The 17895-nt window shown below is 46.9% G+C and overlaps 1 protein-coding gene across 36 annotated transcripts in view; it reads right to left on the reverse strand.

Annotated features, from left to right (window-relative positions):
- VWA2 (von Willebrand factor A domain containing 2) overlaps nt 1-17895 on the reverse strand; it is a 55516-nt gene that overhangs the window by 35880 nt on the left and 1741 nt on the right. For 15 of the 36 annotated variants that reach the window (XR_009053752.1, XR_009053747.1, XR_009053744.1 and 12 more), the window contains 3 exons: nt 6877-6938; nt 2578-2652; nt 1130-1263 (listed from right to left, as the gene is read on the reverse strand). Coding sequence is in view for 20 of the 36 variants with exons in the window: in XM_057735210.1 (XP_057591193.1) it covers nt 1130-1263; nt 2578-2652; nt 6877-6938 (271 nt within the window). In the remaining 16 variants the exon portion in view is untranslated. Of the gene's footprint in view, nt 1-1129; nt 1264-2577; nt 2653-6876; nt 6939-7172; nt 8190-9775; nt 9895-12362; nt 12508-17895 lie in introns of those variants that run through there. The other 21 variants (XR_009053749.1, XR_009053750.1, XM_057735214.1 and 18 more) reach the window with 14 other exon arrangements.

A 17895-nucleotide genomic window follows, 5' to 3' on the forward strand; every position in this document is an offset into this window, starting at 1 on the left:
GATAGATTTACCTGTTCCCTGTCAGCGGGCCTTTGGGTTGCCTGAAATCTTTTATGATTACAGACAACACTGTAATGAATACCTTTGTAGGTGCATTATTTTGCACCTATGGGAGTATCTGTAGAATCAATTACTGAGTCAAAGGGTCCCAGCCTTTGTAATTCTGATGGCCACTAGAGAGACTCCTCTATAGAGAGGGCACATTCCCACCAGCAGTGCATGGGAACACCAGTTTCCTACAGACTTTCTAATGGAACATGACACCAAACTTTGGATTTTTGCTAATCTAGTTAAGCGGAAAATGGTGTCTCAGTCAGAGATTTGCTATTACATTGAGTCAGGTTGGGCATCTTTTCCTGTGTCGAAGGGCCGTCTGTGTTTCATTTTCTGGGAACTGTCTGTGTTCATTGCCCATGTTTCTGTTGAGTTGTCCCAAAATGTCCCTTTCAGCAACAAGAGCCGCAGCTAGCACACTCTGCTGAGATTTAAGACTCGCTATTTGGAATCAGGAAGAACAAGAAATGAAGATACTGGCTGGGTGGATCAGGCAGGAGCTGTTCCGTTCAAGTGAATAGAGAGGGTAGGAGCTGTGTTTCATGTTAAGACTCTCGTCTTCAGAGGTAGTTACAGTTTTTGTCTGCCAGCATGCTCTCCCTTCCCCACTGCTCTGCAAACACAATCTCTCTTTCTAGCGGGAATCCAAGTGTTCATCCCCACAGGCAAGAATGAAGACAAGCCCTTCCCTCTGACTTCTGTGATTGGGCAAGGGATTGTCATGTGACCCATACCTGTCCAATCAGAGCCCTCCCTGGGACTTCTGCCACCCCTACAGGGTAAGAAGCCCACTTTCTTTTCCCTGGGGTGACTAGCTTGAAGGACAGTGTAGGGCAACTTTGCTATGTAAGGAAAACCTGCCTGGGAAGGGAGCCAACTGAGGGAAGCAAAATGGAGAGGAGGAGAAAAAGAGAGGGATTGAGTCTTTGGATCCTGTCATGCCTGGAACCAGGATTCACCCCCTTGGTCTTCCTGGTTCCACAAGCCAGTAAATGCCTTCTTCTGCTTAAGATGGGATTTCTGTCACTTGCAGCCAAAGACACACTAATACAAAGACAAGGAGACTTGCACTCACCCTGCTGGGGTTGATGTCCAGAGCATCACAGACCGTGATAGCAAAGTGCTTGGACCTTTCAAAGCTCCCTTTCCCAATGCTGTGAGAGCCATCAATCAGAAACAGGATGTCCACCGCAGCCGAGCACCACATCACTAGGGCAGAGGGGGACAGAAGAGGCGACAACCAGCTTCTCTGCCGTCTTGTCCCAAGAAGATCTTACTCCCAAAGCAGAGTAGAGGCAGAAACAACCTTGTGGTGGGTCAAGCTCCTCTAAGCATGATGGGGAAAGTAACACTTGAGAAATTCTAGGCCAGAGGCAGCCCTCTTCTGCAGCGGGGAGCACACACCTACCACGAGCACGACACTCATGAAAGTCTGTGTAATAATGGAAGAGTCTAACTCAACAATACTAACTGAGCCATGCGAGAGGAGCGGCTACTGGGCCAGTGAGGGATACCCAAGAGCCTTGGTTCCTGCTCTTGGGGTGTTACAATTTAGTCTGAGATGCAGCCAGGCACCCTGGTACATAAGGCTGCATTACCCAAGAGCCTAAGTAATGATAAACAGCACTGACTGCATCTTTCCTATATGCCAGGTGCTGCTTTAAACACCTTATATATACTAATTTATTTAATTCTCACAACCACCTGGAGACAGATTACTCATTTTTAAAAATTTTTCAATAGTTATATTGAGATAATTCACAAACCACACCAGTCACCCATTTAAAGTACACACTTCAATGGCTTTTAGTATATTCACAGATATATTCTGTCACCATCACAGTCAATTTTAGAACATTGTTCGTCTCCTCAAAAGGAAACCCTGGTACCCTTTAGCTGTCAGCTCCCTAGCCCCCCACCCCACCTCTAATTAGATTTACAATTTGCATTCCCATTGGAGAGATAAGGAGAGCAGGGCACAGGGCGATTCAGGAAACCTCCTAAGGCCGAAGTACCAGGAAGTGCTGGAGCCCGGAATCAAACTCAGGCTTTCTGGCTCCCGAGTCCACACCCTATCACCTCACCAGGAAGATGCGAGAGAGTGGAAGTCAGACGCAGCAGTGACAAGGTGCCACCCGTAGCAGCAAGCGAGGGGGACTTCAGCAGAGAGGGAGGGAGGGAGGGGGCGGCGGGGCCCCTGGGAGCGGGCGAGTGTGGCTCGAGCTTGTGGAGGGGACGCTGAGTGGGGAGGAGAGCGAGGAATGCGGCAGCAGATGAGGCTGGCTGGGTGGACAGGGGTCACACAACAGAAGACCTTGCAGCACGGGCCAAGAGTCTCTTCCTTAGGGACCTTACCCAGGGGAGGAGCTGGGTCAGGCCCCGGTTTGGGGAAAATGACTCTGGCCACAGCATGAGAGAAGACAGGGGTGGGGCAGAAACTGTCTGGAGTCACATGGCTTCCCCGGGTCCACTACACAGAGGCTGCAGCGGGTGTCTGGAGGGCGGAGTAAAACACGGGCTTACTTCTGCTGGCGACTGCAATCTTCCCAGTGGTCTCCTTGCTCACGTGGACTTCCTGAAGAGGCAGGGATGGGGGCACTAGGAGAGAAACACCAGAAGCAGGCATTACAAGGCAGAGAGGGGAGGAGTCTTAGCCTGCGCCTTATGTAACCAGAACGAACAGGTAACGAGGGAGAACACAGGAACGCGGAAGAGTTCAATGATACTGTATCTTAAAAATCACCAGATGGATAACATAAATAAATCCCCAACTGCCCCACTTCCAACAGGTATCTCTGCATTTAAATTTGGGTATTTTGAAGATAAAAATTAAAAATATATACAGAGGGGATGTAGAGAGCCTGTGATTCCGATGAGCTCTGTGCCTGGTTAGGCATAACAACCGGGTGCCCCTCTGGGGCGTGGCATCTTGCCCTAAACATTAACCTTGGACATGAACAAACAATTCACAGAAGAAAGAGAACACAGAAAAGCACAAGGGAAATTTTCAAACAGGTGACAAAATGTTTTAACTCAAACAATGGGATACCCTTTTAAATGTGAAATTTAGATGATCAAGTTCTAAATTTAAATGTAACTGGGGAAAGATTAAATCAGGAAAAAACTTTTCCAGTGGCAGCACTGTAAATTGGTACAACCCTTTTGGAAGACAATTTAGCCAAATGAATTGAGTCATCAAAGTGCTTAGGCACAATAGTATTGCACCTGGGAATTGATCCGAAGGAAAAACAATTTTAGAGAAGGGAAAATGTGCACCAAGACACTTCCTTCAATGTTATTATTTCAGAGGAACAATGGCGATAACAAATATCCAGAGAGACAGGACTCTGATACAGTCATTCAATGCAATTAATATGAACAAGGGCTAAAAAGGTTTGCGGTAGGAAGTTTGTGGATACACGTTTTTCCTTCTGTGTGATACCCAGTAAAATTGTAATAATGGCATATGAGCAGCCAACAACAATTTACAAAATAAACTTTGAGGGCAGGTAACATGCCAGGTGCTGAACAGCAAGCCAACGCGATGAAAGCCCTGAAGTCAATGAGGTGCCACTTGGATTATCTGAAAAGCCAACTGTGCATGGCCGCTTGCAGAAGGAGACGTGCAAATACTTATAGACGCCCATGTCCACTGGGTAAGCGCAGAGGGCACAAAGTGAGGGTGGGCAGAGCCCAGGAGCAGGCCAGGCCAGGAAGGGGGCAGATGAAGGACCGTGAGATGGAGTGGGACTGCGGGGGAAAGAAGTAATGGAGAGGTAGCCAGGCGGGGGCGGGGGGGGGGGGGGGGGGGTGTTGTAGCGTAGGAATCGCACAGCACCAGGAAGTTGGTCTCAGGGGGACTGGCCACTGCCAGGAAGGCGACTAGGAGGAGGACACCAAGAGATGATGTCAGGTTCTTCTTGTTGGCAGAACTCCCCGGAGTTCATTAGTCAACTGCCCCCTCGCTTGGTCCCAGCTCCACCTTCTGTGGCTCCTCTCCATTCACTAGTCCCTGGATAACAAACGGAACCAGTGTCTACTTCTGCCCCGACCATACCTTTGAGTTCCTGCTCACCTGATATGCCCTCCCCTCAGCCTCTGCTCACGGAGAAGACGGTTCTAGGCCAAAATGCTGAACCAGTCAAAAGCTGTCAGACAAATAAGTATCTGTCATGAGGCCTAAGAGTCCACCAGAGGCAGAAACAAGACATAAACTATAATACAGACAGCAGATTGAAGAAAAAAAAATCCTCCACTTCCATAAAACGTGGCAGACGTTGCGACAGAGGCAGAGGCAACACTTACCCCCCAAACTCCAAAACCAAAAGATCACAAAAATCACTCAATAATTCAGCAAACTGGCCTTCCAGAAAATGGAGGCTATCTGCGTCAACGCATTCCGACATCATCAAGATCTTGCCAACTCGGGGTGGGGGGGTGTGTCCCACTGCGGTGCTGCTCCCATCTCAAGAGGCAGTGCAGCTTCCACGAGCCCTGCACCCCCAGAAGCTCCCCAAGGGCAGGCATACCTCCACCTGTCCTCCCACAGAGCCCAGCCCAGCTCTCTGCACAGTTTGGTCAAATGAATTAAGAGCCATAAAAATGCTCCCAACCTTTGACCCTGCAGTCAACACAGGTAAGCACTAAGCTTTCCTGAATGAGCCCATGAATTACTGGCAAAGGGTCCAGGAGCTGAGGAATCCGAGGGCCTGTGGGAAAACACGGTTCCTTTTTAAATGTCTTAGTAGCAAATTCTCCAGCGAGAGACCTACCAGCCATCACCCCGGATGGGAGGGAGGAGGAGCTCCATGACCAGAGACCCTCACTACAGAGGTGACTCAGCTAATGGAACTCTGTACCTGTGCTCAGCTGTCCTGGCGGGTGCCAGGTTTCAGGTGAGCCCTCCTTCAGGGGAGCAGGCACGTGGGTGATGTCCCTGCTGTGACACTGTGAAACCACCTCAGGACTCTGCAGAAGTTTCCCTTGGAACAGGGAGCCAATGAATGTGTGACTGTGGCTTCCTCTCCCAACCCAGTCAGCCGACACCTCTGAGGACCACCTACCTGGGGGAGGCGGGGAGGCGGGGAGGCAGGGGGGGAATGGGTGGTGCTAAGAAGCTGGATGGGGAGGAGGAGGAGGGGTTGGCTTTTCATCCCAGCCCTGCTACTGACAGCTGTGCAGCCCTAGGCAAACCCCTGCCTCATCTGTATAACCTAGAGGTGGTCAGATCAAGTGCTCTGTAAACTGGACAGACTACAGAGGGTAAAGGTCCATAATGAGCTAGAACAGAAACGTTACGGTCCTGGGCCCCCAGGGACCGCCTTCAGGCTCTGTCCCCAAACATGTCTAAATTCTCCCCAATTCCTTGGCCGTGAAGCTACTGTGTTATATTCATCACCCACATGGCTTCCAGAGAGGGGACGGGCAGGCTGGGCAAGCACGCCCTTCCTCCAGCCTCTCTCATCTCTCTGAGGCTCTGGAGAACAGGCAGGTGGAGACAGCAGCCAGGGAGCAGAGAGAGCACCCCTACTCACAGAAACACAGACTAGGGAGGCTCCGTAAGAGGACCCTGCGCTAGCCTCAGAAAGCTGCAAGCCCAGCCCACGTGTTCTGACAATCCACAAGACACACCTATTCTTTTCTACCACCTCATATTCCAAAGAGGCTAGAACTTGGGAGGGCTAAAGTGGGAAGTACATGGAAAAGTGATTTGCTCCATTATTCATTCATTAATCTGCTTCTTGAGCACCGAGTATGTGTAAGCTCAGGGCTAGGCACCAAGATTACAGAGTACGTAGTGAATAAAGAACAGGCTAAGTCTCCTTCGCGTGGACCTTATGGCTGGCAGAGAAAATGGACATTATTTTTAAAAAATTCACACAGAGGGACTTTCCTGATGGTCCAGTGGTTAAGAATGCACCTTCCAATGCAGGGAACACAGGTTCGATCCCTGGTCAGGGAACTAAGACCCCACATGCCGTGGGGGAACTAAGCCCGTGCACTGCAACTACTGAGTCCGCGAGCCACAACTGGAGAGCCTGCATGCTGAAACAAAGAGCCTATGCACTGCAACCAAAGATCCCACAAGATGCAGTGAAGGTCCTGCATGCCACAACTAAGTCCCAACATAGCCTAAATATTTTTTAAAAAATAAAAACTCACATAGAAATAAATTCATATCTGTTTTAAGCGCTACACAGCAGAGGAACCCAACACTACAGGAGGTTGTAATAGGGGGAATCTGACCTCATCGGGGGGTCCAAGAGGAACTGTGCTGGAGGATGAGCGGAGTTTACCAGCGTAGTAGTGCTGGGGTAAGGTGGTGATCCAGGCAGAAGCCAGCACCACAACTGAGAGCCCCTAGGGTGGGAGGGAGCAAGGGTGCTGGGCAGGCCTGGAAGGTGTGTGGGCTGCAACACAGAGGGCAGAGGGAGGGGTCTCCAGAGGGGACACCGGGGGGGGGGGGGGCCCAGGGTCAGATCAGGCAGGGCCTCTTAAGAACAATGGGACATCACTTAAAAATTTCAGGTAGGGGATGGGAGTGGAGAGGGGTCCAGACATGATTAGATCTGCATTTTGAAATGGCTGATGTGTGAAAAACAGGATGGACAGGGACCAGGTGAAACCAATGAGGCCAGTCAGGAGGCGACTGCGGTGGTTCAAGCATCAGATGATAGGGCTTAGACTAGGCAGGTGGCCGTGGAGTGGAGAAACACAGATGCACTTGACAACGTCAGAAGTTAAAAACGACAGGATATGAGGCAAACCAAATCCCTCAACACCTTAATCTTCCCCCTAACCCCCCCAACCAAGAACACTCACCTCCGGCAAACAGGAAAATGCAGATGGCTTCCAGCAACAGGAAAGAGGGCATGTTGATGTAACTATAGGGCCCGGACAAGAAAAAAAGCATCAGCAATGAGCTCTGTGAGCTCTCCAAGTCACACCCCCAAACAAGACGACAAAGGCTCAGCCTTTCCCAGGGCACAGATAGGACCCTAGAGACTGCTCCTCGCCCTGATAACTATAGTAGCCTGGGGAAGACTGAAATCCCAAAAAGCCTGGAAAGTCACTGGAAGACTTTACTCCAGTGACTCTGATTTTAAAGGAGAGCCTACCATCTTCCCCAGACACCTGGCTCCAAAGCCCCTCGCTCCTTCACACGGCAGGGTATGCTGTGTCCAGCGTTGAGAGACCTGGGCCCCTGCCCAGCCATGCGACCCTGCAGAAAGCCCCTCCCTCTTAGCAGCTCCACTTCTTCACGAGGAGTTAGATTCTGGTAGTTTGAAGGTTTGATTTCAAAGTCTTCATTTTCTGAAACCAAGCAAGGTCACCCAGCCCACATTTTCTAAATTACTTAAAAACAGTAACATGGCTGAGGAAGAAACAAAAGTATTTTTGTAAAGTTTTTTGTTGCCTAATGCTTATAGTATGTCTAAAGTTCAGTTCCATGGGGCCTGATTACGTATCAATTTTTGAGGGCGATATTAAGCATGGGAAGTGAGAGCTTTTCATAAGAGACCACAGACCATAACTTTGATTCCATAAAGGCACATATCTGAGGTTTATTTCTAATTTTAGCTGTGAGGCTTGGAAATGCAATATTATCATTTCAATCACAAAGATATGATGCACAATTCAGACAGACTTATATTTTGATGAGTGTACATGTGGTATAAGAACTGAAAGGGATCATGCAGATGAAATTTAGACTTTTTCCCCCGGCATAATTCAGCAGGGAAAAACCTAAAAATATCTTAACAATGGGTTCTAGAAATTCTATCTTTTGTCCTTTGGGATCCAATACATGCAAGATCTCATCGTAGAGTTTATCTACATTAAACATAAATCATAGCAAAATCTTTTTTGATCCACCTCTTAGAGTAACAAAAATAAAAACAAAAATAAACAAATGGGATCTAATTTAAAAGTTTTGCACAGCAAAGGAAACCACAAACAAAACAAAAAGACAGAGACTTCCCTGGTGATCCAATGGGTAAGACTCCATGCTCCCAATGCAGGGGACCTGGGTTCAATTCCTGGTCAGGGAACTAGATCCCACATGTATGCTGCGACTAAGAATTTGCATGGCACAACTAAAGATCCCGCATGCTGCAACTAAGAGCCAGGGCAACCTAAATAAATAAATAGCGAAACAAAAGACAACCCTCAGAATGGGAAAAAATATTTGCAAATGAAGCAACCGACAAGGGATTAACCTGCAAAATATACAAACAGCCCATGCAGTTCAATATCCAAAAAAAAATGACCCAATCAAAAAATGGGTGGAAGATCTAAACAGACATTTCTCCAAAGAAGACATACACAAGTCCAAAAAGCACATGAAAAGATGCTCAATATCACTAATTATTAGAGAAAAGCAAATCGAAACTGCAGTGAGGTATCACCTCAAACCATCAGAATGGCCACCATCAAAAAAATCTACAAACAATAAATGCTGGAGGGCGTGTGGAGAAAAGGGAACCCTCCTGCACCGTTGGTGGGAATGTAAATTGGTACAACCATGATGCAGAACAGTATGGAGCTTTTTTAAAAAAACTAAAAATAGAGCTACCATATGACCCAGCAATCCCACTACTGGGCATATACCTGGAGAAAACCATAATTCGAAAAGATACACGCACCCCATATTCACTGCAGCACTATTTACAATAGCCAGGACATGGAAGCAACCTAAATGTCCATCAGCAGAGGAATGGATAAAGAAGATGTGGTACATATATACAATGAATTATTACTCAGGCATAAAAAAAACAAAATAATGCCATTTGAAGCAACATGGATGGGCCTAGAGATTGTCATACTGAGTGAAGTCAGACACAGAAAAACAAATATCATATATCACTTATATGTAGAATCTTAAAAAAAAAAAAAGGGTACAAATGAACTTATTTACAAAACAGAAACAGAGTCACGAATATAGAAAACAAACTTATGGTCACCAGGGGATAAGAGGGGAAGGGATAAATTGGGAGATTGGGACTGACATATACATACCACTGTATACAAAATAGATAACTAATAAGGACCTTCTGTATAGCACGGGGAACTCTACTCAGTACGCTATATGGCCTATCTGGGAAAATAACCTAAAAAAAAAAAAAGAGTGGCTATATGTATGTGTATAACTGATTCACTATGCTGTACACCCGAAACTAATATAACATTGTAAATCAACTATAGTCCAATAAACAAAAAAAGACTTCGACGAGCCAGACAATGCACGTGTTTCTTTCCACTAAACATATAACACTGACGCTCAATCAGGAGACGATTCCCAAGAGGAAATCCTAAGCAGAGATGCAGAGAGGGAAACTGCAAGATTCCAGGCGATTCCCAGGCTGTATAGACAAGGGCAGAGGGAGAAGGGGTCAGTCTCTGTGGGGGGTACACAGCACGGAGCAGGGAAACTCACTTCAACCTGACACTCTAGAAAAGTCCCTTTAACATCAGTAAGGACCACTCTCCTGCATCTAAGAACGTGGAGAGCAAGGCAGAAGCACCAAGTTTTCATTTATGGATCTTGGCCCTTCGGATCCCCCACCTCCACTAGGGACGCCAGTGCTCCAAGACACCTGGCAGGGGTCTCCTGGCCATCTTCGTGACACGGCTATGTGCATTTAACTTCATCTGTGCTACAGGAATTGTCTTACTTGTCTGATGCACCCCATCCACCTCTGCCTGGGCACTGAAAACACACCTGCCAGCCGCAGGAACACAACAGAACTCCACTCTGAATTCACAGGATTTGCCGACCAGTCTGCGAGCAATGGCCACCTTGAGAATCAAAGTCACCCAGGAAATGTAGATTCTTGTGAACTGTAGAAGAGTTAAAAATGACTCAACTCCTGTTCATGAAGGTGCTACTGCCAGACCTCACTGGAACTGTGGAAATAAGAATAACCGATGGTGGTGGGTGTGCCTTCCTGGACAGTGTTTACCCCTCTGGGCCTGCACTCCTGCCCTCAAGGGGAGCACTCTGGTGTCAACCTAAAGAGGAGACCCAGTGAACAAGCGTACACACCCCAGAGATGATGGGAAGGCATCACTGATGCTCCGAAGGGCAGGAGTCCTGGGTGATCACACAGCTCAAGTCTCTAGCTCCTAATCCAACAGACTTTCCTCTAACCATGCTACTCCTGTAGGTGAGGTCAACTCAGGGTCCTTGAGCCACCCCCCTGAACTCCATCCACACTGAGCTGGAACACTGCAAGTCACTCCCTGACAGGCAGGCGCCACCCCCGCCCCATGGTGGCAGAGTCTGAATCCTGGATCCAGGGGCCCCACTTCTCATCCGATGTTGTGTGACCCTGAGAGGGGCTATGGTTCCTCACCTGCAAAATGAGGCGGTTGGACCAGATGCTGCTAATGTGTCTTCTGGTTTTAAAAAAAAAAAAATCCCCTTTTGATCTCCCCTCCATCATGGACCTATGATGGTCAGACCTTACTTCACTGTTTATTCAGCTCGCTGGATTTCAAAACATTTCGGAAGCAAACTAAATCAAATATCCTAACCGGCTGAGAGTCTTTGTGCTTCAAATAACTTAGAGGCTTCACATCCTCACCTAACCCAAGTGAAAACTGGAGTTGCAATACTGCAAGAGGGAGGAAGGTGGGAACTTCCCAGACACAATCAAAGGGAGAAAGGTAGTCAGCGAGCATCCTGGCTGATGGAGGGGCTGTCATGCCTCCTGCCAGCCTCCAGCCCCACACGTACCAGCAAGACGGACTGTCCTTTTCCCCAAGGATGTGTTTTCTTTCCTCTTGCTCCACACAACAGCTGCAGGACAAGTCCCACCTGCCACCTGGGAGCCAGGCAGGAGCGAGGCCTGGGGACAAGGGCCAGTGCAGAGCAGAGGGAAAGGGCTTCTGCATACCGTCTAGTCCTGAGATTCAGGATGAGTTTCTGGGATCACAGCTTCTGACGCTGGGCACATGCAGAACTCTGAGGCTCAGGCCTGTTCATTTTTTTTTTTTTTTTATAACAAAACTAGGATTCCAGCAGCCTCCACAAGTTGCTGTGAGGACAAGGTAAAAGGGAGTACAGAAGGTTCCTGCTGCAGAGCAAGGTGCTCAGTGAACACGGGCCCCTCCCTCTACTAGGTGACAGACCTAAGCAGATCCATCATGCTCTCTCATGCGCCTCTGCTTGCCCAGGTCAATGTTCTGCCAGAGCCTCCTCCTAAGCGTCTACTCATTAAAACAAAATTTATGTTGGCAATCTGGAAATCAATGTAAGAAATCAAATGCCTCCTTGTAAGTGGTTGGCTCAGATGGTGCTGACTCCGGGACTTCAGCAGCACCTTCCTCCCCTGTCCCCCCTCCCCCATCACAATCCCCACTGTCACACAGCCCACACTGAACCTGCCTGCTGGTATATCTGTCCTGCCTGCCAGGTGGCAAATGGCTCAGGGACTAGGGATTGCGTCTCAGTCTCTGTTGGAGGCCCAGCAAGCTGCACGTGCCTGGCAGACAGCAGGTGAGACACATGCTTTCTGGAACTCATCATCATAACACATCCAGCAGGTGGGCTGGTGGGATACTTCCTGATGAATCTTTGTGCTCACTGCGCTCACTGTATTCTTTTTTATGCCAAGATAAATGAAATTAATGTTATTTTGAAGCTGGTGCAGGGTTAATAGCATTCTTTACTATCTATTCCCACTCAGTCATCTCAAATGTTGAGTTCATTCCCCAAACTCACACAGCAAAACCTTCTTGTAACACTAATTCAACATTCTAAATAAAACCCTACAGGGACTTCCCTGGTGGCACAGTGGCTAAGAATCCACCTGCCGATAGGATCAAGATGGCAGAGAGTAGGTGGACGTTCGTTCACTCCCTCTTGCAAGAGCACCAGAATTACAACTAACTGCTGAACAATCATTGACAGAAAGACACTGGAACTCACCAAAAAAGACACCCCACATCCAGAGACAAAGGAGAAGCCACAATGAGACAGTAGGAGGGACACAATCCCATTAAAATCAAATCCCATAAATGCTGGGTGGGTGACTCACAAACTGGAGAACAGCTACACCGCAGAAGTCCACCCACTAAAGTGAGGATTCTGAGCCCCACGTTAGGCTTCTTAACCTGGGAGTCCAGCAACGGGAGGAGGAATCCCCAGAGAATCAGACTCTGAAAGCCAGCGGGATTTGATTGCAGGACCTCCACAGGACTGGGGGAAACAGAGACTCCACTCTTGGAGGGCACACAAAAAAGTATGCTCACCAGGACCGAGGGGGAAGGAGCAGTGACCCTATAGGAGACTGAACCAGACCTACCTGCCGGTGTTGGAGGGTTGCCTACAGAGGTGGGGGGCAGCTGTGGCTCACCAAGGAGACGGGGACACTGGCAGCAGGGGTTCTGGGAAGTGCTCATGGTGTGAGCCCTCCTGGAGTCCACCATTAGCACCACCAAAGAGCCTGTAACCCCAGTGCTGGGTAGCCTCAGGCCAAACAACCAACAATGTGAGAACACAGCCCCACCCATTGGCAGGCAAGCAGATTAAAGTTTTACTAAGCTCTACCCACCAAATCGGATTAAAGTCTTACTGAGTTCCGCCCACCCAGCCCTACCCACCATCAGTCCCTCCCATCAGGAAGCACCCACCAGCCTCCTAGATAGCTTCCTCCACAAGAGGGCAGATAGCAGTATCAAGCAGTATCAGCAGTATTTCATCTTGTGGAAAGGAAAACCACAGCCACAGAAAGATAGAGAAAAGGAAAAAGCAGAGGACTTTGTACCAGATGAAGGGACAGGATAAAACCCCAGAAAAACAACTAAATGAAGAGGAGACAGGCACCCTTCCAGAAAAAGAATTCAGAATAATGATGGTGAAGATGATCCAGGACTTTGAAAAAAGACTGGATGCAAAGATTGAAAAGTTTACCAAAGATCTAGAAGAATTAAAGAGCAAACAAACAGAGATATGCAACACAATCACTGAAATGAACAATACACTAGAAGGAATCAATAGCTGATTAACTGAAGCAGAAGGGCGAATAAGTCACCTGGAAGACAGAATGGTGATCATCACTGATGCAGAAAAGAATAAAGAAAAAAGGATGAAAAGAACTGAAGACAGCCTAAGAGACCTCTGGGATAACGTTAAACACACCAACATTTGCATCATAGGGGTTCCAGAAGGAGAAGAGAGAAAGGACCCAAGAAAATATTGAAAGAGATTATAGTTGAAAACATCCCTAACATGGGAAAGGAAACAGCTACCCAAGTCCAGGAAGCACAGAGAGTCCCAGGCAGGATAAACCCAAGGAGAAATACTCCAAGACATATAGTAGTCAAATGGACAAAAATTAAAGACAAGGAAAAGTTATTAAAAGCAACAAGGGAAAAACGACAAACAACATACAAGGGAACTTCCATAATGTTAACAGCTGATTTCTCAGCAGAAACTCTGCAAGCCAGAAGGGAGTGGCACCATATATTTAAAGTGATGAAAGGGAAGAACCTACACCCAAGAATACTCTACCCAGCAAGGATCTCATTCAGATTCGATGGAGAAATCAAAAGCTTTACAGACAAGCAACAGCTAAGAGAATTCAGCACCACCAAACCAGCCCTACAACAAATGCTAAAGGAACTTCCCTAAGCGGGAAACATAAGAGAAGAAAAATACCTACAAAAACAAAAAACAATTAAGAAAATGGTAATAGGAACATACATCTCGATAATTAACTTGAATGTAAATGGACTAAATGCACCAACCAGAAGACAGAGACTGGCTGAATGGATACAAACACAAGACCCATATGTATGCTGTCTACAAGAGACCCACTTCAGACCTAGGCACACATACAGACGGAAAGTGAGGGGATGGAAAAAGATATTCCACGCAAATGGAAATCAAAAGAAAGCTGGAGTAGCAATAGTCACATCAGATAAATAGACTTTAAAATAAAAAATGTTACAAGAGACAAGAAAGGACATTACAGAAAGATCAAGGGATCAATCCAAGAGGAGATAACAATTATAAATATATATGCACCCAATATAGAAGCACCTCAATACCTAAGGCAAATGCTAACAACTATGAAAGAGGAGATGCAAGGCAGAAATAGAGACACAGATGTAGAAAACAAACATATGGACACCAAGTGGGGAAAGCAGGGAGGGTTGGGGCGGGGGGAATGAACTGGGAGATTGGGATACCAAATTGTACACTCTAAATATATGCTGTTTATTGTCTGTTAACTGTATCTCAGTAAAAGTACCTTAAAAAAAAAGAATCCGCCTGCCAATGCAGGCGGACATGGGTTCAAGCCCTGGTCCGGGAAGATCCCACATGCTGCAGAGCAACTAAGCCCATGCACCACAACCACTGAACCTGCGCTCTAGAGCCCTTGAGCCACAACTACTGAGCCCACATGCCACAACTACTGAAGCCCACACACCTAGAGCCCATGCTCGCAACAAGAAGCCACTGCAATAGGAAGCCCGCTGCACTGCAGTGAAGAGTAGCCTGTGCTCATCACAACTAGAGAAGCCTGCGCACAGCAATGAAGACCCAACACAGCCAATAATAAACAAATAAATAAATTTAAAATAAATAAAACCCTACAATTGAAAACTTTTTTTAAAGGATGAATTCCACAGTGAAGACCAACAGCTGCTCCCATCTAGTGAGCATTTACTCAATAAAGGGCCCAGTACCAGTCTCCATACTTAAGTATCTTCTCTCTCCTAATCCTCACAGACAGCCTGTGAGAGTATATTACCCCCATTTTACAGATGAGAAAACTGAGACATGGAGAAGTGAAGTGTTTTGTCCCAGGTTAGACAGCTAATAAGTGGATCAGACTCCTTTTTGGCCTCCCTGTCATCTGTTCCATCTGTCACCTTCCTGATTCTGGGGGATCAGGACAGAGGAACAGAAGCTTAATTTAAAATCTGCCACCCTGAATCCCACCCATTGGCAGTCTTCCATCAGCTAATACCTGCCAGCAACTCCCACACTCAAGCACATAGCTGGAGAAGATTTCCAGAACTCTCTGCATTCTTGTACAAAGCAGTTGGGAGTGGTCTGCAACCCAGGGGCAGCAACAGATCCTTGGTTCCCAGGTACACCCTGCCAAGCCTCCTCCATTACAAAACACCTGGCTCATCGCATTTGTTCTTTTCTGTTCCATTACTCATGCTAACCCCACGTGTTATTCCTAGCTTCTGGGGTTCCCACACGTGGACTTAGATGCCCCCCACCCCCAGTCTTCTTATCTGATTGTTACTTTCAATCAGCAGGTGAGGGAGGTTTGCTGCAGGGCGCCGCAAAACATCACACTCTGTGCTGCCCCAAATGTACTCTGATAACATGTCTTCTGAGACAGGAAGAGAGGAAGGCCAAACAAGGCCACTTTTGAAAAAGAAGGGCCAGACTGAGCAATAGCTAAAGGCAGTTTTTCAGGACAATGCCCACCTTCTCCTCCATGATCAGAAATGAAATGAGGGCCGGGTGAAAAAGGAGAGCACTTCCACCCTACAAAATGCAATTCCAACCCCAAATATTAGATTAGCCCTTGGCAGCCTCCTCTCTACCAGCAGGATGGAAATCTGAACCCTTTACAAAAACAGTAACTCCTGAATAGAAAGACTTTAAAATTGGAGGTAAAATTCTCCGGCCAGGAAGCCCGTGGTCTTTCCCTATAACAAACATCTTCCTTGTTCATTTGGCAAAATACTTGGCTCAGACCCAGAAAATCAAGGGAAGTGGATGACACATTTCCAGTCTGATAAGGAAAGAAAAGCATTTTAAAAGTTGCTCTGGGCAAAACACGCTCCCTCTAACAAAATCACAAATTTTTAGAACCTAATAGTCTGGCAACCAGAAATCAGCCCCAAGGGACAATGTACCCTTTGGATCCCTGGATGGTTGGGGATAAACCACAGGCTTCCCACACTCACTGTACCTGCTAAGAGACATTTTTAGCCAAAAGAGATTTTGATGTTTGTTTTCGTAACATTTGCAAATCTTTTATTGAAACTGTACAGGACCCAAATTCACTGCCATGGGACTCTGGAAAGCTCACACACAGGACTGTAAATCCAGAGATGGAATTCCAGACTAGCTCTGCTTCCAACCAGGTGGGTGACTCTGCAAACAACTCCCCTCTGTCCCCCACCCCTGCCTCAGTTCATTCATCTGTTTCATAAACTTGACAGTGTTGTTAAAGATTCAGTGAAATAGTGTATGAAAGTCCCCCCTAATGATAAAGGCTTTCTAAATGTATGATGTTAAAAGATGATCATTGCATTTAATATATTAACTTCATATAACTACACTCATACCCTATAGGTGAGACATGATCATTTCCACTTTTACACTTGTGGAAATGGTCTTGGAGAAGCTGGGGTCCAAGGTCAAAGAGCTGTTAAATCAAAAGTTTGGTGTCAGGCCCAGGTCTTCTGATGCGGGCAGCCCGGACATGACAGGAAGCTTGCAGTGCACAGTTGGTGTGCAAAGACCATCAATCTGACATCAGGAGACCCGAGCACCAACCTCTCAGGTAAATTTCTTCATTTTAGTCACTCAGTTTTCTTCTTTCAAAAATGGGGGGTGACATTACATGTCCTATTTACCTGGAAAGGTTTGGCCAGGATCACATGAGACTACAGTGCAAAAGTCTTCTGGGCAAAGGTGCCTAAATGGAGACCAGGGAAATACAGTTAAGAGAAGGGACCCAGGATCAGGAAAGGAAGTGGGGGATGGAGGATTATAATCACATTCAGGGAAACCCGGCAGGTAGTTTTGTGGGTGGAAGAGGAAAAGTAACCAGGCTGGAGCTGTTTAGAAGATGAAAGCGTGAACTAAAAGAAGGGCCTTCAAGCGTATTCAGCTGTCCCAGGTTGCTGGCTTGGGGAGATGCTGAAGCAAGGGTGTAGCACGCGATAGACCCTCCCTTGTGCAGGGTCCCCAGGAGACCTTCAATAGCCTTGTAGATGATGGGAGGGACTTGTCCTATTTTTTAAAAATATCCAGGGATAAAATTAAAAATTAGCAATTCTGTTACAGTCCTCTTAAAAGTTTTTGTTTTTTTTTTTTTTTTTTACTGAACGGTGAAGTACCAAAGTGTGGGGACCACTGTTCTAAAACACCTCATAGTGTTGCTGACCCCTCCACTGATATAATTATATGAAATTTAACTTATTCAGTAAAAACTAGTAAGCATCTGCCCTGTGCCCAGTACCCTCCCAGGTGTTGGGGATGCAGTGAAAATGCTCCATAAGATGTGCACCTGGTGGGCACATTCTTAACAAAAGGCTTTTACATTTTCACCAGCAGTTTATCCTCAATGTCATCACTTGCCAATTAGTGACTGGGCTGCTCAAGAAGCTCATTAAAAACCCAGGTGTCAGGGTTTCTGGCAGGCTCTCCCATTCTCCCTCAGGCAGTCTTCCACCCTTTCTGGGTCTCAGTCTCCTCATCTGTAAAAACATGGGCATCTGACTATAATTCATTCCAAGAACCTGAGCCTATCGAGGGGGAGGGGAAATAGCTACACTAAGCTCTGGATGATAGACCAAAAACCAGATTTAAAGAAAAATGTCACTGATGGTTTTTGAAGAGACAGGTATGATGAAGGAAGGAAGGAATTTCCATGGCCAGCCGAGATTTGCCAGGGTACCTTGTCTGGGAAATTCTTATACATCAAGAGATAGTTCAGAACTGGATTTCTATCAAGAAGTGTAAGGGCCGTATCCCATGCAAAGAATTATCTAGGAGAGCTTTGTACCCCATCAGCCACAGGAGGAGAAATGTGCACGCTACTGAAAGCCAGCAGCACTGACAAATTAACTCCCATG

The sequence above is a fragment of the Hippopotamus amphibius genome, chromosome 5 (assembly GCF_030028045.1).
Source record: "Hippopotamus amphibius kiboko isolate mHipAmp2 chromosome 5, mHipAmp2.hap2, whole genome shotgun sequence".
Taxonomy (NCBI): Eukaryota; Metazoa; Chordata; class Mammalia; order Artiodactyla; family Hippopotamidae; genus Hippopotamus; species Hippopotamus amphibius.